Source organism: Cariama cristata, unplaced genomic scaffold (genome assembly GCF_000690535.1).
Source record: "Cariama cristata isolate BGI_N322 unplaced genomic scaffold, ASM69053v1 scaffold9491, whole genome shotgun sequence".
Classification (NCBI taxonomy): Eukaryota; Metazoa; Chordata; class Aves; order Cariamiformes; family Cariamidae; genus Cariama; species Cariama cristata.
In genome coordinates this window covers 24,221-42,400 of record NW_009598675.1, presented here as the reverse complement: position 1 = coordinate 42,400, position 18,180 = coordinate 24,221, and the positions used below count along the sequence as shown (strand labels likewise).

The following is an 18,180-nucleotide window of genomic DNA, read 5'->3' as shown; positions in this document are numbered from 1 at the left end:
TATTTGATTGTGGTTTTTTGCCTTTTCAGTTTGAAAATGAGTTGATAACGAAGCTGGACCAGGAAGTGGAGGGTGGCCGAGGGGATGAACAGTACAAGATTTTGCTGGAGAAACTGTAAGTTTTGTAAAGAACATGGATCCTCCTTTTTACAGCTTAGTTGGCTATTTTTCTAATGCAAGGAAGCCCTAATTCATTACTCCAGTGAATAGGGAGACAGTGCAGTTGACAGTGATCTTAATGCTATACAAGTATTCTGAGACTGATTACCTAAAAAAAAATTCTTTTATTCTGGAGCAGCAACTTGTACAACTACCCTAAACTTAGAGAAGAAAGCCTAGAGGCAGGTGCCAAACTGGCAAGGGAGTTGTAAGTGGAAAAGCTTGGGAACACCAGGCTCAGAGTTAAAGCAAAATCAGAGCCTTCTTTTAGCACCAAGAGTAGAACCCAGGTTTTTGATCAACAAGGCATGCTTTGACCTGCCTGACTTGGGTATCTCAGGTCTGTGGGTATAGTGTGCTGTTTGGCACTGTGAGAGTGTCTGTTCAGGAAATGTATTTGACTCCGTTAGCTGAGGGGCTGTTTGGGTAATTTACAGTGAAGTTCTACTTACCACCACTCGGAACCATAACTGAGTGTTCCCTTCTGTCTCTCGGGGTATATCTGCAGCCTCCTGGAGCACTGTCGGAAGCATAAGTACCTGTCTGCTTCTGGAGAAGTATTTGCTTTGCTGGTCAGCAGCCTGCTAGAGAACCTGCTGGACTACAGGACAATCATGCATGATGAAAGCAAGGAGAACCGCATGAGCTGCACTGTCAATGTGCTGGTATGGGGAAGGATATGGGAGCTTCTTTACTGACCTGTTTTTTGTGGATTCTGAAGAATTATTTTATTTTTAGGTTATTAAGAAATTCTTTATGCCATTTCTGGTTAATGATGGGCCTGAATCAGGCTACCAGCTATTGACAACTATAAAATGTAGAAAGATATACACTCCAAAATCAAGTCACATGGCTGGTCCTTGTCAACGTGGTAATCTGAAGCCCTGAAATATAGGCAGGAAGAATGGCTAGCTGATAGTTTGGGAAATGTGGGTTTAAGTCCTTGTTCCACTGCAAAAAGCCTACATAACTTTGGACAAGTCACTTTCTCTCTTTGGCTTACCCCTTTTCTAGAGGCGATAGTAGCCCCACCTTATGTTAAAGGGATGGTTGCAGGAATAGATGCATCTAAGTAGGCAAAATGACAGCAAAGATCTTTGAAATACCTAAAACTGATGCTTAAGTTACTTGTCTAGAGATGATTGTGCAAATCCATCATGCTTTACATTGTAAAAGTTTGAATTTTTCTATTCTGGGCAGAATTTTTACAAGGAGAAGAAACGAGAGGACATTTATATCAGGTAGACCATTTTCCTCCATAAACCTATATAGAAGCCTTTATTCCTCTCAGTGTTCTGTACACTGATACAGGAGTCATTCACATGTAACATTTACTTTTTGTTTATTTAGGTATCTGTATAAACTCCGGGACTTGCACACAGACTGTGAGAACTTCACAGAGGCAGCATACACTCTCCTCCTCCATGCAGAGCTGCTCCAGGTATTACACTGAAGCCAGTTTTAACTTCCACTGTCAGACTGTGGGTTTTAAATGAAATGCAAACAGCTCAGAATAAGCAATTCACTTTTTTTCTTTTTACTGTGACTTTGCATTGCCTCAGTTCTAGTGGTCGTTAAGGAGCTTCACAATTTTGCAAATTGCACAGCAGCTAAATGCATGAAAGCAAAAATGTTATTAGTGTCAATTTGTTACATACTCGTGGTGAAACAGTGCTAAAGTGAGCTGGGAGAAAATGTCTGTCTTCAGGATCATAGTACAGTTGGTTGGGTTTTTTTCCGCTTCTGTGTGAACGGTGTAAAATGCTTTGGCCTAAGCCATCTTAATTTGGATTTGTCTGCCTCTTCATGTCTTCCACAGGTTAATAAAGCATACACATTCAGTTAGTGTCTCCACATAAGACCTTAAGCCAAAATCACACCAGTTTTGCAGATATGATTAAAATTGTATTAACATTTTAAAGTGATTTTTAAATATGACTAAAAAAAATTGTACAAGTTCAGATGAATTCTTAAACTGATTTAAAATGAACTTTTAATGTACACAAAAATTTGCACAGAACTGAAGCTTTCTGACTGCTTATGTGTGTAGTGGGAGATCATAATCAGATGTTTTTCTGAGCAGCCGGCTGCAGTAATTTAAGAAGTTATTGCTTACTGGGTGCTTATTATTCTAACCATGCTGCTGAGACGCAGTGTTTGTGTGCATTGCTAATTTACATTAGTTAGCCAACTCGGGTTATATCAGTGCAAAACTTCCTTGCTCTCCCTTTGCATTAGTGTTGTATTTGTCTTGAATGTATCCCTGCAGAAGGTGAGTCTGTCCACTGTACGGATTTGTTAATCTGAAAATGTTCCAGTTCTTTCAACTTTGCCTTTTTTCTTCTGTACTAGTGGTCCGAGAAGCCATGTGTCCCTCACCTCCTGCAGAGGGACAGCTACTATGTCTACTCACAACAGGAACTCAAGGAAAAACTCTACCAAGAAATTATCTCCTTCTTTGACAGGGGCAAAGTGAGTGTCTGTGCAGTGTTCTTACAGTTCACTAGTAAATACTTGACTTGGTGAATGCAGCTGGCCGAAGTTGGTTCCAAGGGTAAAAGCAGACCTGATTCCATAACAGGCCTTTGGTGCTTAGGCCTGGCTTTTTAATAGGGACCACAGTACTGCGTGAGCAGGGCATGTATTTGTCCTGATGATATTTGTATCCTTGTATTTCCTTGTTAGTTGAAGAGCATCTGAAAAATTAACCTTGTTCAAGATACTGGGTAGATGAGGAAAACTATAGGTGTTTTCCTTTCTTTTTTCTGCCTTTTGTAATTTTTTTTTGCATTGCAGTAAGTACGGCTTGTCTGACTGATGCTGAACTTGTGTTAGTTGTGCTTTGGATAGTTGGTTCTACCAGGGCTAAAGGAGACAAGCCCAAGGAAGCCAGATGCAGGGGATTAAGAATTAGTGTAGGAGCAGACCACCTGGGCTTCTCTTGTTCGCTGTTTAGACATGTCCTGCCACCTCTTTGTGCCTCAGTCTTCTCCATCAGGAGTAACAATAGAAACCTTGCTTTGTAAATCACTTTCAGATCTACAAATCAAAAGAGCTGTGTGACTATGATAATTATTGCAGAAAATGTACAGCATGGAGTCTAAGGGAAAGTTGGCAGTGCATTAAAGTACTGCCTGAATTAAAATCAGCTGAATTTTTTGTTTACCTATCTGTGGTAATGAATGCTTTTAACTGAGTCTTTTATTTTGCTTGTGCTCTTCTTCCCCCACCCGCCTCCCTTCACCCTCTGTGGAGATGTGGGAAAAAGCCATTCAACTAAGCAAAGAGTTGGCTGACATGTATGAAAACAAGGTCTTTGATTATGAAGGACTTGGTAATCTCCTGGTAAGATTTTGTTTTTTCCTTTTTCAGCAGGCTGCTGACTGCTTAAATTAACATTGTTGAGCAGGATAACCCAAAATACATTTATGTTAAAGACAAACCAACCAACATAACCCACATGGTTTTGTAAAGCTTAATATTAGAAGAATGTTTTCATAATTTTTTTTAAAGTGTATGGTTTTGAGCTTGTAATTAGCATGATAATACCATGTGCAGATGTTTAGCATTCTTGGTGTTAATCAGATAAGGTAACGATTGCATGGTGTGTTTTCAGGCTGCATAAATCTCATCACCTTGTTATTTCTGAGGTAAAACTATTGTGTATGAACACAGAACTATAGAATCATCTTGGTTCGGAATTGTGTTTTTTAGTGGTTAAAGATGTAACCAGATGGTCTTTATGTTGTTTCATATGAGAATCATCTGCCCAGTTTTATTTCTGCCAGTTCTCTGACATTTGTCACCATTTGTGTCTGCTCAGTTTCAGAACATACTTATTTTTAATTTGTGTTGCAATAGTTAAGGATTTCAAGTATCCTTCTGGAATCCTAAAAAACATGGCATTGTTCTCATGTCTGCAAACCAGGAAATGAAGTTGATTCTGGCTCAGAAAACCAAATATTTAACCAAGTAAATGGATAAGTATGAGACACTGTATCAAAAAACAATTGTAAAAAGTATTCTGTAGGGGAGAACTAATAGATCAGGAATTGTCACTGGGAATGTGAGCTACAGGCTGGTGGTGTCCTTGAATACTCCAGAAAATGCTGATGACTTTTTCTTTTTCAGAAAAAACGAGCTACTTTTTATGAGAATATTATGAAGGCAATGAGACCTCAACCAGAGTACTTTGCTGTTGGATACTATGGTCAGGGTTTCCCCTCTTTCCTCCGGGTAAGAATTCTTCAGCACTCAAGTCCTGGAGTGGTGGGTACCCTAAAAGTCACAATTTTGCAGAGCTTCCAAGAAAATTCAGATGCCAGACTCTGTTTCCTTTGAATGACACTGAGAGATCTAAATCCCTTAAGTATTTCAAAGCATTTCGGTGTGTAAAAAGAGACAAGTAAGAGACCACATTTTTTGTGTTACCAGCTTTAATAAAGTTCGTGTGTTGCAATAGGATTTGTTAGATGATTGGTATGTTTTTATATGGACTTAAACGGAATCTACCTTTTGTGTTTGTTCCTTATACACTTCCTCAGAAATATGATTGTTGCTGTGAGAAAATGTGTAGCTTATGAAGAATTTATCCCCTTACTTTTCAGCCTGAATCAGCCTAATTTTCAGGACATAGGTCATTGCAGTGCTCAAGCATATTAGTGAGATTCTGTCCTACGCAAAAGAATTAAAATGCAAAGATACTTCCTGTTAGAGATTGCTGCTAAGCATTGCTGGATTTGTGCTAGCTATAATACAAGAATCTAGCCAAAGTGAGTCAGATGGGCAGGGTGCAGCACACTAGAAAATATTTCTGACTGTTATTTAAAATTAAGGAACATTTAAATTTTCAGACTGGAGTTGTTTGAAGTTGCTGGCCTTAAACGGAAGCCAAGCTTAATAAAAAGGAAAAAATGTTAACTTAGGACTGTGTAACTGGATGGCATAGAAAGCTTTCACCTCCAGGTCATGTTTTTGAATCCATCCCTTCCAGAAACCACCACTGCTTGGTGGCCAGTTTGGAAAAATAATTGGCCATGGTCTACTGTTAAGTCTGTAGTGCAAAACTACCATAGCTGACCATTTTGTTATTGGTAGCTGAAGAGAGTCGGGAACGGAAGGGAGGTAAAACTCATGTCTTTGTGCATAGGGAGATCCCTCGGTTAACTCATACCGTAAGTGGTCTGGCAAGGAGCATGCAGTTCCCTGCATTAAAGAACTCTTTGGCACACTTGTTCTCTTACTTAGAATCAGTCCCCTGACTGAGATATTATGTGTTGAATGTGTGAGTTCTTAAAGTGCTAGAAAGCATGAACATGTTCAATAACACATGTACCTGGAACAGTGAGTTTTCTAGACAAATATGAGGTTGCCATTGCAGAGCCTTGTTCCCGAGAGTTGCTCTGTTCTTACTCCAGCCTGTGTTTCTGCTCTCACATGTTCTTTTCCTTCTCTTTTTCTTCTGCTACCCACAGAATAAAATTTTTATCTACCGTGGCAAAGAATATGAACGAAGGGAGGACTTCAACCTGAAGCTATTGACCCAGTTTCCTAGTGCTGAGAAGATGACCAGCACTGCCCCTCCAGGAGAAGAGATCAAGTCTTCTCCTAAACAGTGTATCTTTTGGTTCTGATACGTTTGGCACATTCAAGATCTACTTGTTTCGTAGAATAACAGAATTGGTAAACAACAATAATAAGCAAGGAACTTACTGCTCGAAAGGGACTCTGAAGGCAGGCCCTGGTCATGCAAATAAGACTATCCAGAATTACAATAGTGAACTTAAACATGTTGAAAAAGAGAGACAGCTAGGTATTGTCAGAGTTAAACAAGTTGCTGTTAGGATGAAAACTTAACAGATTGCAGATCAGAATTTCTTGTGCCGCCTTCTCAAGCAGATGGTGCTGACTGCTGTAGTATAGGTGTGATCCAGTTTGGTATTTCTAGGTGAAAGAGGTAAAATACAGGCAGTGAAAGCGGGATATAAAGAAAGTGGAAGTATGCTCTCTTGCTTGCAGTTAACTAGCATTTATGAAGTGACTGGGGTGGGGTTTTTTTTTTGCCCTAGAAGTCACTTTGTAAGAAGTGTGAAGTGATTATGTTGATGAAAGTTGTTGGGTGAACAGCCCTTTCTTTTTTTTTCATTATTTTTTCTTTATGCTGGTGGAACTCCAAACTGTGTGCCACAGCATACCACTAGGCTTAAGATCCTCTTTCTCTTAATTGTGAGCATGACCAAGTGCAACCTTGTGAACCAAGTGAAGATGCTTCAGATTCTTCTTTGTGATTTTTAAGTCAACAGCAGGTGTGCTCGTTGAAGATGTACATCAGTAAAAACCAAGTTACAGGGCTTCTAGCCTCTGTTATACAGGCCAGTGTTATATAGGCCAGACTAGAGAATCTGGTGGTCTGCTTTGGCCTTAAAAGTCTGTGTACAAAGGCACGGCTCAAGCAGTGATACCAGATGCTTCCCTTGTAATAAGCCTGCCAAGCACTAAATCCGCATAGGAAATTAAAATTCATTCAAGACCAAACTTGGTATCAAAAAATGCCTCTTCTATTGCTGCTTTGTTTCAGCTACTTCCTTTGCATCTGTTTGTGTTTGTTCTAATGTTTTTGGCTCAAGATGAACCTGAACTGCAAAATTTGGATCCAGATCTGAACTCTTCCAAAAGTTTGGGGGTGTTTGGTTCCGGATCTTTGGCATAGCCCCATTATAAAGGGGAGCAGCTGCATAGCTTGGATTTGGTACAGGTTCTTCTCGGACTCTTACAAACACCTTCTGAAAAGATGAGGAGTTCGAGTGCCCAAATCACTGTTATGTTAGGCAGGCGTTGGTGGTTCTGTCGCTAATTTAATTTCATGCCTTTTTAACCTCCTTTGTCTCAGACTCTTTTTTGGTTTTGCTTAGAATCTGTTTCCTTGCTCTTTTACGATAAAATGGCTTGCTCTTCCTTTGGTTGTTTCATAATAGTGTACTGGAGATAGCAAGTGAGCCATACACAGTGTTAGGGAATGCCTGCACACTTGAGCAGGCTAGTCTTCCACCAGTTCTGAACTAGAAGCTGTATAGCATGCTTAGCATGGCACGAAGCCCAAGCTAATAAGCTCTCCTGAGAGAAAGAATGTATTAACTTGGGCTCAGTGCTTGATCTAATGTGGCTATGCGGTTTTGGGTTCAGATTTGGCTAGTATCCAGCTGGCTCTTCAATGCAGGCAGAATGACCTTGCCTTTGCTTTCAAAATACTGTTTAGTACTACTCTCAGTGAAATAAAGGATGTATGGGGCTACCCTGCCCACCAGTAAAATATTGCTACTTCAGAGTGCAATTGGCAGGTGATTCACAGAAATAATCTATTAATGTGGGTCAAATTGTTTGTGCTTTACTTTTCCATACAGGTTTTTACTTCTGTAAAGTCTTCAATACAGTCCTTAAAACAGAACTCTGGAGGAGCAATGTTGTAAGCTGTCGTGCTTGGGGATGCTATTACTAACTTTTTAAAATTTCTGTCATGATTCACAGGTGCAAAAGCTGAAGGTGAAGTAGATACTCACGGGTTAAAACCAGCCTGCTTTCTTCAGTTAGCTTTACTGATCTAAAAATTGGGAGGAAAGGAGGGGCAGCTTCACTGTACTGGAAGAATCTGACAAATAACTGTGGGGTGGTGGGGGAGAGCAAGAGGCAGATGCCTCCATTAGAGAAACTAGTACAAAATTTTGTTTTCTTGTCTCCAAAGTAGAAATCAGTAGCACCCAGGCTTCCCAAGCATTTCACCAGGGAATTTCAATAGTTGGAAGTATTTGTACAGCCCTTATCTTTTGGGGCTTTTCCTTCATGAGTAGTGTACAAACTATAAGAAGCAATATAATGCCTGTGATTGTTGATGAACTTAGTATTTTTCTTCAGATGTGACAAGAGCACAGGAAATTGTTGAGAAGTCTGACATTTGATGAAAACAGGAAGGGTATTTCTTTCCCTCTCCTGTTTTCCCAAAAGGATTCGGAGTTTTTCATCCTTAACTATAGCTGCTCAGATGTGCAGTGCTTTATTGTGAAGCCTGTGATGAACCTGCCGCCTAATTATAAAGATAAACCTGTTCCAGAACAGATCTTAAAGTAATTTCTTTTCCTTTTTCCTCAATGTTTCCTCTATTTTTCTCAACAAGCCTAGGCAGAAGGTGCAGTGCCTTTGTGTCCTGTGTAAATTTGTTTCGCGGTCCAGTTTAAACTTGGTTGTTTTTGAGAGGAAACAGAAGAGCATTTGTGTAAGGAGGATGGGAGGTAAGAAAATTCACCATTTACTCTGTTTCTTTTTAGCTACTACAGAGCGAACGAGGTACAGCAGTTTACGCACTCTCGACCAGTCAGGAAAGGAGAAAAAGATCCAGACAACGAGTTTGCTGTGAGTCCTTTGCTTTTGATGCCAGTTGGTTTGGCTGTCGGTGCTATGAGAAGATGGTTCTTTGTATTTATTTATTTTGTTGGTGACACTTTGAACAATGTCACAATTTTTTTTCCTCCACCTGTGGCAATGGAGTTTTACTGTTAAAATGTAGGAGAAACGAAGGGCTGCACTTTGCATTGCAATCTTTACATAATGTGATAATGTTGAGGGGCTCCGTAGCTGAAGTTGCAGCATTCAAAATCCTTGATCTACAATCCATAAATATTGTGCTGTCTAACCGCAGCTTCCTACAGAGCAGAACTGTGTGTTAGGTAGATTGTGAATGATGTAGCCATCCATAAGGAGGCCAGCCTGTAACCATGAAGGATCAGTTCAACTTCAGGCCAACTTTTAAGACTTGCAGTGGAGAGTGAGCCTTGAGTGTAGTCTAATAGCATGTTTCCTTGCTACCTATGAGGCATACTGTTGCTCATGTGTAGTGGTTGGGCATGTTGCATATATATCTCTGGCTAAATATGCCATAATCGCAATCCTGCTAATAGTGGTCCATGTGGAGGAATAACAGCTTACTGCTGCTAATGTTGATACCATTTAAATAGCAGAGGTGGTGTTTCTTGCAAAAAACACTGAGTTCCATCTGAGTTAGTGAAGGTGAAAATCATTGTGTAAGTCCTGCCAGCTAGTTCTGGAAGCCTGGTTCCATGGACTACTGCAGAAGAGAACTGAATTGCAAGACCAATATTTTCCTTACATCTTGGAATCTTTTTCTTCTCTAACTAGAATATGTGGATAGAAAGGACAACCTACACAACAGCTTACTCATTTCCAGGCATCCTCAAGTGGTTTGAAGTCAAACAGGTTACAACGGTGAGTTCTGCATATGGGCTGGGTCTCATCCCCTCCAGTCTTTCACGAAGTAAAGAGTCTTGCAACAGTTAGGACTACTAGTCCTTCCACTTTTGGATGTGGCACGCCAGTAACTTCTGCTTCAGATAAAAGCAGATGTGTATCTTCTTTGACGTGCTTGTCTTTTTATGCCATTCTGCAGACAGCTCTACCCAAGGCAGCAAAGTTCTACGTTGACTGTATAATGCTTGGGAGAGTGATTACCTCTGTAACATACTCCAGAGTCAGCAGCCAAGTCCTAAACTGTTGTTCCTTCAGGTTAAGGTGTAAGATCATTCTGGCATTCATCTCTGAATGGCAAGATAGTTAGTACAGGGGGTCCAAAATCCTCTGCTGGAAACTGTTGGGCTGCCATTCATATACAAGGAGTTACTTAACTTCATATTCAGTGGAGGCAAATGAAGATTTATTCTGTTCGTTCTTTCCATTAGGAAGAGATCAGCCCCTTGGAGAACGCCATAGAAACGATGGAGCTAACCAATGAGAAAATCAGCAACATTGTCCAACAGCATGTCTGGGACCGGAGTCTTCCTGTACATCCTCTCTCTATGCTCCTGAATGGGATTGTGGACCCAGCGGTCATGGGGGGGTATACCAACTATGAAAAGGTCTTTTTCACATTTATCTGTAGCTTAGTCTGTTGACCTTTGCAGTGTCGAAGACCTGGATTGAAACATGGGAGATACAAGTTCAGTTTTCAACTATTACTCAGACGTAGCGCGTTCTGTAGCTGTATCTGTGTGTTCAGAGCTCAAAAAAGAGGAGAAAAGAACAAAGACAAGAGATTTCCACTAGACTGCAAGGTGGAAAACCCCCACATTTTTAGTGTTTAGTTTTAATGCTGTGCATTGCCACAGAGATGAATGATCCAGCTCTTTTGGGCATCATTTACAGTGGTGATAATAACATGATCCTACCTCGTGGGGGCATTGAGGTGCTTGGTCAGCCCAATGAGTGGTGCAAGTAACAAAGAAAAGCAAAAGAGCTAACATTTCTCCACTGTGTTAATATAGAATGGTAAGGCAAAGGAGCGATTTCTCTTTCTGGCATAATCTGTCTTTGGAGTCTTGCAGCAAAGAGCATATATTTCAGCAAAAAAGCAGTATTTCCTATCCAGATCTATTCAGTTGACTTCAGTTGAACAGTGTACGTTCTTCCTTTTTTGTGACATTTAACTGAAGTTAAACCAGTATCTAATGATGGTACTGCCAGCACAAAATATATTGCTTATTTTCATAAACTGAATGGATGGTGTTAAAACACATTTAATTCCTCTCAGATGTGTTCGTCACATGAAATGAAGTGCAAAAGTTAAATGGGAGAGGGTCTGATTTATCTGGGGTCTAACTCTCCTGTTTCCAGAGGAGTTGCATGCTTTGCCAGGGCTGAATTTGGACCTAAATCCTCCCATTTTATGAATTAAGGTTGACATAAAGTTTAGAATTACGAAAGTGGAAAAGCAGTTAAAACTAGGAAACACGAAGTATCTGTAACCACATCTGGAAATACTCATTTCTGGTTCATATTTTCCTATTTCAACTGAAGATCAGTACAGAACATTTGGCTTTTGTGGGCGGCTAAAATCTTGAGTTTTAATTGTTTCCCAAAAGCCAAAGTCTGCGTTTTTAACATGCCCTTTCTTCTTGCAATAATTAAACACTTTCAAGAAAAATCTGCTGGGACCTACCCGGCAGTCCTTTCACAGGCTAACCTCCTCTTGACATCAGCCTTTTTCAGAATCGTACCGCTAGGCCTATAAACACTTGTACATACAGTCCAGTTAATGGAACACAGAACTGAGAAATATATGCAGAGGCTGAAACAGATCAGAGACGCATTTTAAAACCAAATGAAAAATTATTAGGGATTTTATCTAGGAAAAAGAAAAATTAAATTCTTCTGACCAGGAATTGTGATACGTTTCAGTGCAATACACTGTAGCACGTAATGTGAATTGGCACAATTTGAGGCTTCAGTCCAGGAAAGTGTACTTGTGTGTGTTCAGCTTTAAACTGATACCAGATTCTGCTGATTAAAGGTAAACACATAAGAAGGGTAGACTAAAGGTGCTTTGTTGAATCAAACTGTGAGTTAAAATCTCAACACAGTCTTTATTTCTACTGAATGTTTGTAACAAGCCCCATGTGAAAATATTGTACTTAAGGGCTTAAATCATAGAGCTCAAGGAAATTGCAGGCAGGAGATGCCCTGTTCACCCTTCTGCAGCTGAGGTTGTTTGCATGTCATTGTGTAAGGTGGGTCACTGAAAGCTGAAAATGAAAGGGACTTTTTGAAGTGAGGACTCAAGAGACTGGATCTGCTACTTGCATTTGAGCAACAAGTAGTGTAACTTTGCTTATTCGAATTGGTACTGTTTTGTGAGAAGGGAATTGGAGTTGAAGAAAACCCTTCCGATGAAGTAACTTTTTTTGCATATCTGTGTGGCACTGAAAAAACAGTATTTTTTTTTTTTAAACAGAAGGAGTCACTTTTGTTCCCAGTTCTCAACAAATAACCATGCTTCTTTGTCCCTCAGCTTTGTGTCAGGGAGATAGCAAAATTTGTTTTTAATATGAGGAACGATGGCAATGAATTGCTTTTAAAGTACAGGGATCTTTCAGAGTTAACTGTGAAAGCAACATAGTGTCTGTATTATCTTCTCTCTTTGCTTTCAGGCGTTTTTCACAGAGCAGTATGTTCAAGAACATCCTGAAGATCAAGATAAAATTGAACTACTTAAGCAACTAATTGCTCTACAGGTATCGTATTGGGAAAGAAGTGGAAGCAGTATGTGTGAGTGCAGATGTTTTTCCAGCATCATTGCTTTGGAGAGAGAATGCAGATAAATGCTACAAGAACAGTCTGGATATGTGGACAATTATTTTTTATTTAAGGAAGCCACTGTGTTCCAAAATTGTGGCTTAAAATGTTCCATGTACCTTCTGTTGCTCTGAAATGTTATTCTGAAATATTTGCCAATGTGGCATAGATTTTTCCCTCATGAGTGTAAACAAAACTATGTTACGTTTTCGTGAAATCATCAGACCTAATGTTTTGTCATCCTGACCATTGAAAGTTGTCTATTTTGACCTGCATAGCAATGAAAAATTGCCCTCTTTTCTTGCAATGCAAATTACATCCCTGGAGACCAGTTTTTACATACTTCCACACAACAGAGCCCGGTTAAAGCTACCTCGCAACTCTACAGATTTAGGGGCTAAGAAGATACTCTAACATGCAACATGCTGTGTTTTCCAAAGCAGAATATGGAATCCGAGTGGGGAAGAGGGAACCATGGGTATAGAAGGGGAAAGCGTTCATGTTTCTTGAATACATGGAGCTCAAACAGTCAAGTTACTACAGTGTCACAAGTTAGTAGCTGAGCTTCCTTACTGTACAATAGTGGTTTTTTTTCTTTGCAAACTCAGAACACATTGATTTAAGCCCTTTGAGTGCCATGGGTATAGAAGGGGAAAGCGTTCATGTTTCTTGAATACATGGAGCTCAAACAGTCAAGTTACTACAGTGTCACAAGTTAGTAGCTGAGCTTCCTTACTGTACAATAGTGGTTTTTTTGTCTTTGCAAACTCAAAACACATTGATTTAAGCGCTTTGAGTGTATCTGAGATGTGTAACATGCATAGAAAATTCCCTCCTGGAGCAGGAGAGCTGATTTGTCCTTTTGTAGCTTAATTTTGTTCCTCTGTTCAGATGCCATTGTTGGCAGAAGGGATTAGGATCCATGGTGAGAAGCTGACAGAACAGCTGAAACCTCTGCATGACAGACTGACAGCCTGTTTCAAAGAGCTGAAGAAGAAGGTGGAGAAGCAGTATGGTGTGATAACTTTGGTAAGTGTACCTGGTTGTTTAGTGTTTTGCCTTACAGAAGCACAACTCTCCCTTTTCCCATTTGTGAGTGAGTTAGTGTACGTGGTTTATCACAAGCGTGTTTCTCTGCAGCCTCCCTCCCTCACCGAAAGGAAACAGAGCAGGTCAGGCTCTGTTGTGTTGCCCTATATCATGTCTTCCACGCTGAGACGGCTCTCTGTCACATCTGTGGCATCTTCTGTGGTCTCCACATCTTCCACGTCATCTGATAGCACTTCCTCCAGACCAGGTTCAGATGGGTTAGTAATCAACCTTTACATGTGATTTACAAGAGTGAGGATATGCCTTTGCCGAAATTATTTACTCTTAAAATGAAGATGTATTCCATACACAATAGTAATACCTGTGCATTTAAAACTTTAAATGGAGGCCAATATTGTTATCCCATTTTACAGACAGGGAGTCTGAAGCACAGCTAGAGATAGTTCTGGGAACTGAGCCCACAACTGTCTGGAGTCCCAATTATCTACGTGATACTGAAGAGGGATGGAGGCAGCATATTTCAGATGCACACTATTTCTGTTGCCCACAAATGTTGGCAAAATGAGGTGTAAGATACTACAAGGTAATTTAGTTTGATGAGGTCTGCAAAGAGGTGCATAGTCATGTCGTAACTGTTCCACCTACCTGTTTGCAGCTGCACACATGGCATTGAAAGGAGCTGCCACACATAGAAACATTTCCTGATGTTACTTCTCTGTACATTTAGTTTGCATCTGTGATAACCAGGGAGTCTAGGTGACTTGCTCAAGGTCACACAGCAGACTTGGTGACCGAGTTCAGTGTAAAATGCGGGTCTGGCTCCCTCTGCAAGTAGATCACACTTTATCTTGTACGTAAGACAATACTCAAAATTGGTGGGGTAACTTAGGAGCACAAATCTCACTGAAAATTCCGTGGTCATAACTCAGTTTTTCACAGTAATCTCTTATACAAACTAAGAGATCACAGCTTTTTAACAGGCTATGCTTTAAATGTCTGATGGACTAACGTTGCGTGTTTTTTCACTCTTTTGTTGTGGGCCACAGATCTATTCTGGAGCCTCTCTTGGAGAGAAGAATATCAACAGCTTCCAGAGCTGAGGAACTGCCCATGAAAGATGACGGCGATAACCGGATTAGCAAACTCAAGCGGAAGGAGTGGAGTATTAGCAAATCTCAGGTTATTGTAGAGAAGGAGCCAGAAACGGAACTGACTTCCAAAATGGTAAAAAAAAAAAAACACACCACAAAAAACAACCCAAAAAACCCCACCAAAACAAAACAAAAACAACCCACCAAAAACAATCCACAGCAGGAGATTTTAGTGTTTCCGTTGCTTTCAGCCATGCTTGTCATTGGGAACTTCATTAAATAGTGGGAGAGGTTCAAATACCAAAAACCTTGATCATCTGAGTAATCCTTGCTTTTTTATTTGGAAAACTTGTGTCACAGACCGAAGTGCAGTTTGGCTTAAGGTACAAACTGGAAGCATGAGGCATTGATGTTTCATCTAGGTGTTCAGTGCCCTCATTTCTTGTAGGGGTGGAGGACTGTGCAATGCACTCAGCACCATGTAGAATTGTTCTGTTTTTGTTGGAGCAAGCAGATACTGCTAACCCACTCAAAAATCCAGCTGGCAAGCCAGATGTTCAGCTGCTATCAGTCAGCATCACTGCACAAATCAAATGTACTGCAAGGTGAAGATCAGTTTGATAGATTGGGGAGTTGAAAAAAGATGGTCTGGTAGTTAGGTCACCAGCTTGGGACTTTGAAAAACTGGTTCTTCCAGTCTGTGCTGTGCTCCAGATCTCCTGCGTGAGGGCAGGAGTGTTTACTCCTTGAGCAAATTATTTGCAAAAGAGGAATAAAAGAGAATCTGTACCCCCACAGGAGTGTTGTAATGAGGACTATTTTGGAGACTGTTAGGCTTTAAGGTTGACAGTGGGATTCAGAATGATCGCTTAATACAAACGGATAAGTTTCAGCCCAAAAGTAGAGTTGCATGACCTTGGAGTATTATCCTGATTTATGCAAAGACTATGTTACGCTGTCAGAGGGTACTTAACACAGGCTGCATAAATAATGAGAAAATGTGAGTTCTCTTATTTCCCTTTCTATCCCAAGATCTCAGCTGAATCTGGCAGGAACAGGTTATGCTGCTATATATTCAGGAATTCGCATCAAATCTATGTTACGCTGTCAGAGGGTACTTAACACAGGCTGCATAAATAATGAGAAAATGTGAGTTCTCTTATTTCCCTTTCTATCCCAAGATCTCAGCTGAATCTGGCAGGAACAGGTTATGCTATATATTCAGGACTTTGCATCAAATCTGAGTGATGCTGCCAGCACTTAGAGTCTGCAGAGTATTTATAAAAAGGGGAACTGTGGTTCTAGAATCATGTCATTTGGTATTGATAGGCTTTCCACTCAAGAGGAAAATCTGGGGTTGTAAATATTAGTGGTTCAGCCGGCCTGGCCTTCTGCCTCTGGAAGAGCTGCCGTTGAATTAAAAGGGTTTAACCCACAAACTGTGATGTCAGCTGCTAATCATTTTATTAAGTAAAACTGGAGAGAAAAGATCTGGGAGAAAGCCCATTTGTATCGACCAGTTCACTAGGACAGTAAGGCATGTCTGTCCAAGGCTTTGCATTGCTGAGAAATGCAAAACAGAACACCCACCCTCCCTTCTCCCCCCATATCTCTGAGGGCAAATTACATGTGGGATCAGCTTACTGATGTGACTGAGCAGTCAGGGGTTATATTTGTGCTTAAGAACATTGCAAAGTATAGAGAAAGCTGTTTTTTATAGCTAGTCTGTTCCATAGCTGCCTAGTGCAGCACAAGAATTGGACAGGCTTGATTTTATGCAGCTCTTGACTGAGCTGCTTGGGAACTAGAAAGCCAGAGGGAACCAAAGGCTTGGTGTATGTCCAGCAGCTTTGGTCTTTATAAGTTTTATATTCACTCTACACCAATGTGTGGGCCCTTCTGCGCAGTGAGAAATACTGAACTACTCAATGATGGAGAATTGATCTCTAAAAGAGCCCAGTGAGTTTAATTACATACGTAAGTGACAGCCATCTCTCTAAAGCAATAAACTAATATTAAAAAGGACCATAATATTCATGCACTGCACTCTCAGGAACGTATTCAGACGGCCTCATGATTTGAGTGAAGAGCACAGAGGACATGCATGACGCTGGAAGGAGCTGGAACATCTCCCGAATCCCAGAGGCCAGGGATTTGCTCTGTAAAGCCTGAAATAAACTTGTTTCACAGCCCTAAGGAGCTGGGGGATACTAGCAGCCCTGACTTGCACCCAGAAATTCATCTTTGTTGATTCTTGGAAAGACCTTTTTTTTCCTCCCTTCAAAATTTGTTCACAGAACTGCTAGTCAAATGCAGCAGTTTTTCAGCCTGACATCTTCCCTTCTTAGTTAATACACTAAGGTCGTTCAAAACAGTTTACTGTTGCTATCCAGTTAGTAAGGTCCCACAGAAAACTGGATGTGTCATAGGAGCACAGCGTATGCCTTTTGACATGCCTTAGCCAGTACAGTGGTTTCACTCTTTGTTTCACCTGAATGCACCTTTCTCATATGCATGGCTTTTCTGGAGCATGTTGATGCCTTTGTGACAGGTCTGATTATCTGAATATGTGTGCAGCAACCTCGCTGACTTCTGAAGGTTTTGTTTACTCTTTTGTTTCAACCAGGGCATGTCAGGAAAAGCACAAAGGCCAAAGAGTCTTCAGTTAGGAGACAACAGATTGACTTTGCTTCAGGGTTCTTCACTCCAGCAGTCAACAACTCGCAGCCCACCACCGATCACTCCCAAAACCCCAAGAACCCAAAGTAAGTTCTTTTATAGAGCAATTGCCACATCCTTCAGGGCAGTACCCGTAGTAGTAGAAATTACTATATATTTGGTGAGGTAACCTCACTGGGGAGGGAGGGAGGGAGGAACTGCTCTGAAGTAGTTCACAGAAAATTACTCTGGGCTGTTAATGTTTGTAGACATTTCTGTCAGATAACAGAATTTGGCAATGTTATCAAAGCACTATGGTCATACTTGTGATATACATACAGTGTATCAGATGAATTCCAGAGAACAGTTTTTATCTTTTTCAATTTCTTTCTTGTTTTCTGCTGTATTGACTTGTGGGAAGGTATATTAAACCTCAAGGTGAACATCACATGCAATCAGTGTAGATGGTTGTAAATGCATCACGTCAAGTGGTTACAGCACATACTGGAGCAGTATCTCCTGTGAATTCACAGGATGGAACTGCATCAATCCAGCATGGTATTTCTGATCAGCTCTATGGCTAAATTTTCTGGGCAAGCCCTGAAGGCTTTGTTAATTAATGAACAATAACTCCCATCACGTGGCAAAAAGTTTTAGGAGAAGTTGCTCTGCGGCTTGGAAACTCAGGTGATACGTGTTACACCTGTAAGAGACAAAATTTATTTTGAAGAATTAGCAAAATGAATAATTTGCACAGTTACCTTCCTTGCATATCCAGTAAGCTCTGTAATTAATTCTCAAGCAACATACAAATAGGGCTAAGGTAAAAATACAACTGTAGCATCACCACTGACAAATTCCTTGCTTGCCATTGCATTTGTCACTCTACTGCTTTTTTTTTTTTAAAGGAAGAGAATTTCATATGTAGGACCTGACTGTCCTTCAGCTTATGTGGATATAAACTCAGAAACCATTGTCGATAATGAACTAAACTAGCATAAAACTGTTGTGAGAGGATTAAAACCAAAAAGTACATATCAGGGTCAGGGACGGGGTGGGGAGACAACCAGAAACACAAACAAGTGCAGGA

General features: G+C 40.5%; 1 protein-coding gene across 1 annotated transcript in view; it reads left to right on the top strand.

Moving 5' to 3' along the window:
• The window catches only part of DOCK5 (dedicator of cytokinesis 5), a gene marked incomplete at its 5' end in the record, with an annotated part of 34,512 nt that overhangs the window by 13,627 nt on the left and 2,705 nt on the right, over nucleotides 1-18,180 (top strand). Inside the window, 17 exons of the mRNA XM_009709386.1 lie at nucleotides 30-115; nucleotides 668-824; nucleotides 1,360-1,400; nucleotides 1,510-1,600; nucleotides 2,512-2,631; nucleotides 3,415-3,504; nucleotides 4,291-4,395; nucleotides 5,634-5,775; nucleotides 8,195-8,276; nucleotides 8,478-8,562; nucleotides 9,346-9,432; nucleotides 9,903-10,079; nucleotides 12,147-12,230; nucleotides 13,183-13,320; nucleotides 13,432-13,598; nucleotides 14,388-14,565; nucleotides 17,059-17,197. Of these exons, the coding sequence (XP_009707688.1) occupies nucleotides 30-115; nucleotides 668-824; nucleotides 1,360-1,400; nucleotides 1,510-1,600; nucleotides 2,512-2,631; nucleotides 3,415-3,504; nucleotides 4,291-4,395; nucleotides 5,634-5,775; nucleotides 8,195-8,276; nucleotides 8,478-8,562; nucleotides 9,346-9,432; nucleotides 9,903-10,079; nucleotides 12,147-12,230; nucleotides 13,183-13,320; nucleotides 13,432-13,598; nucleotides 14,388-14,565; nucleotides 17,059-17,197 (1,969 nt within the window). The remainder of the gene's footprint in view (nucleotides 1-29; nucleotides 116-667; nucleotides 825-1,359; nucleotides 1,401-1,509; nucleotides 1,601-2,511; nucleotides 2,632-3,414; nucleotides 3,505-4,290; nucleotides 4,396-5,633; nucleotides 5,776-8,194; nucleotides 8,277-8,477; nucleotides 8,563-9,345; nucleotides 9,433-9,902; nucleotides 10,080-12,146; nucleotides 12,231-13,182; nucleotides 13,321-13,431; nucleotides 13,599-14,387; nucleotides 14,566-17,058; nucleotides 17,198-18,180) is intronic.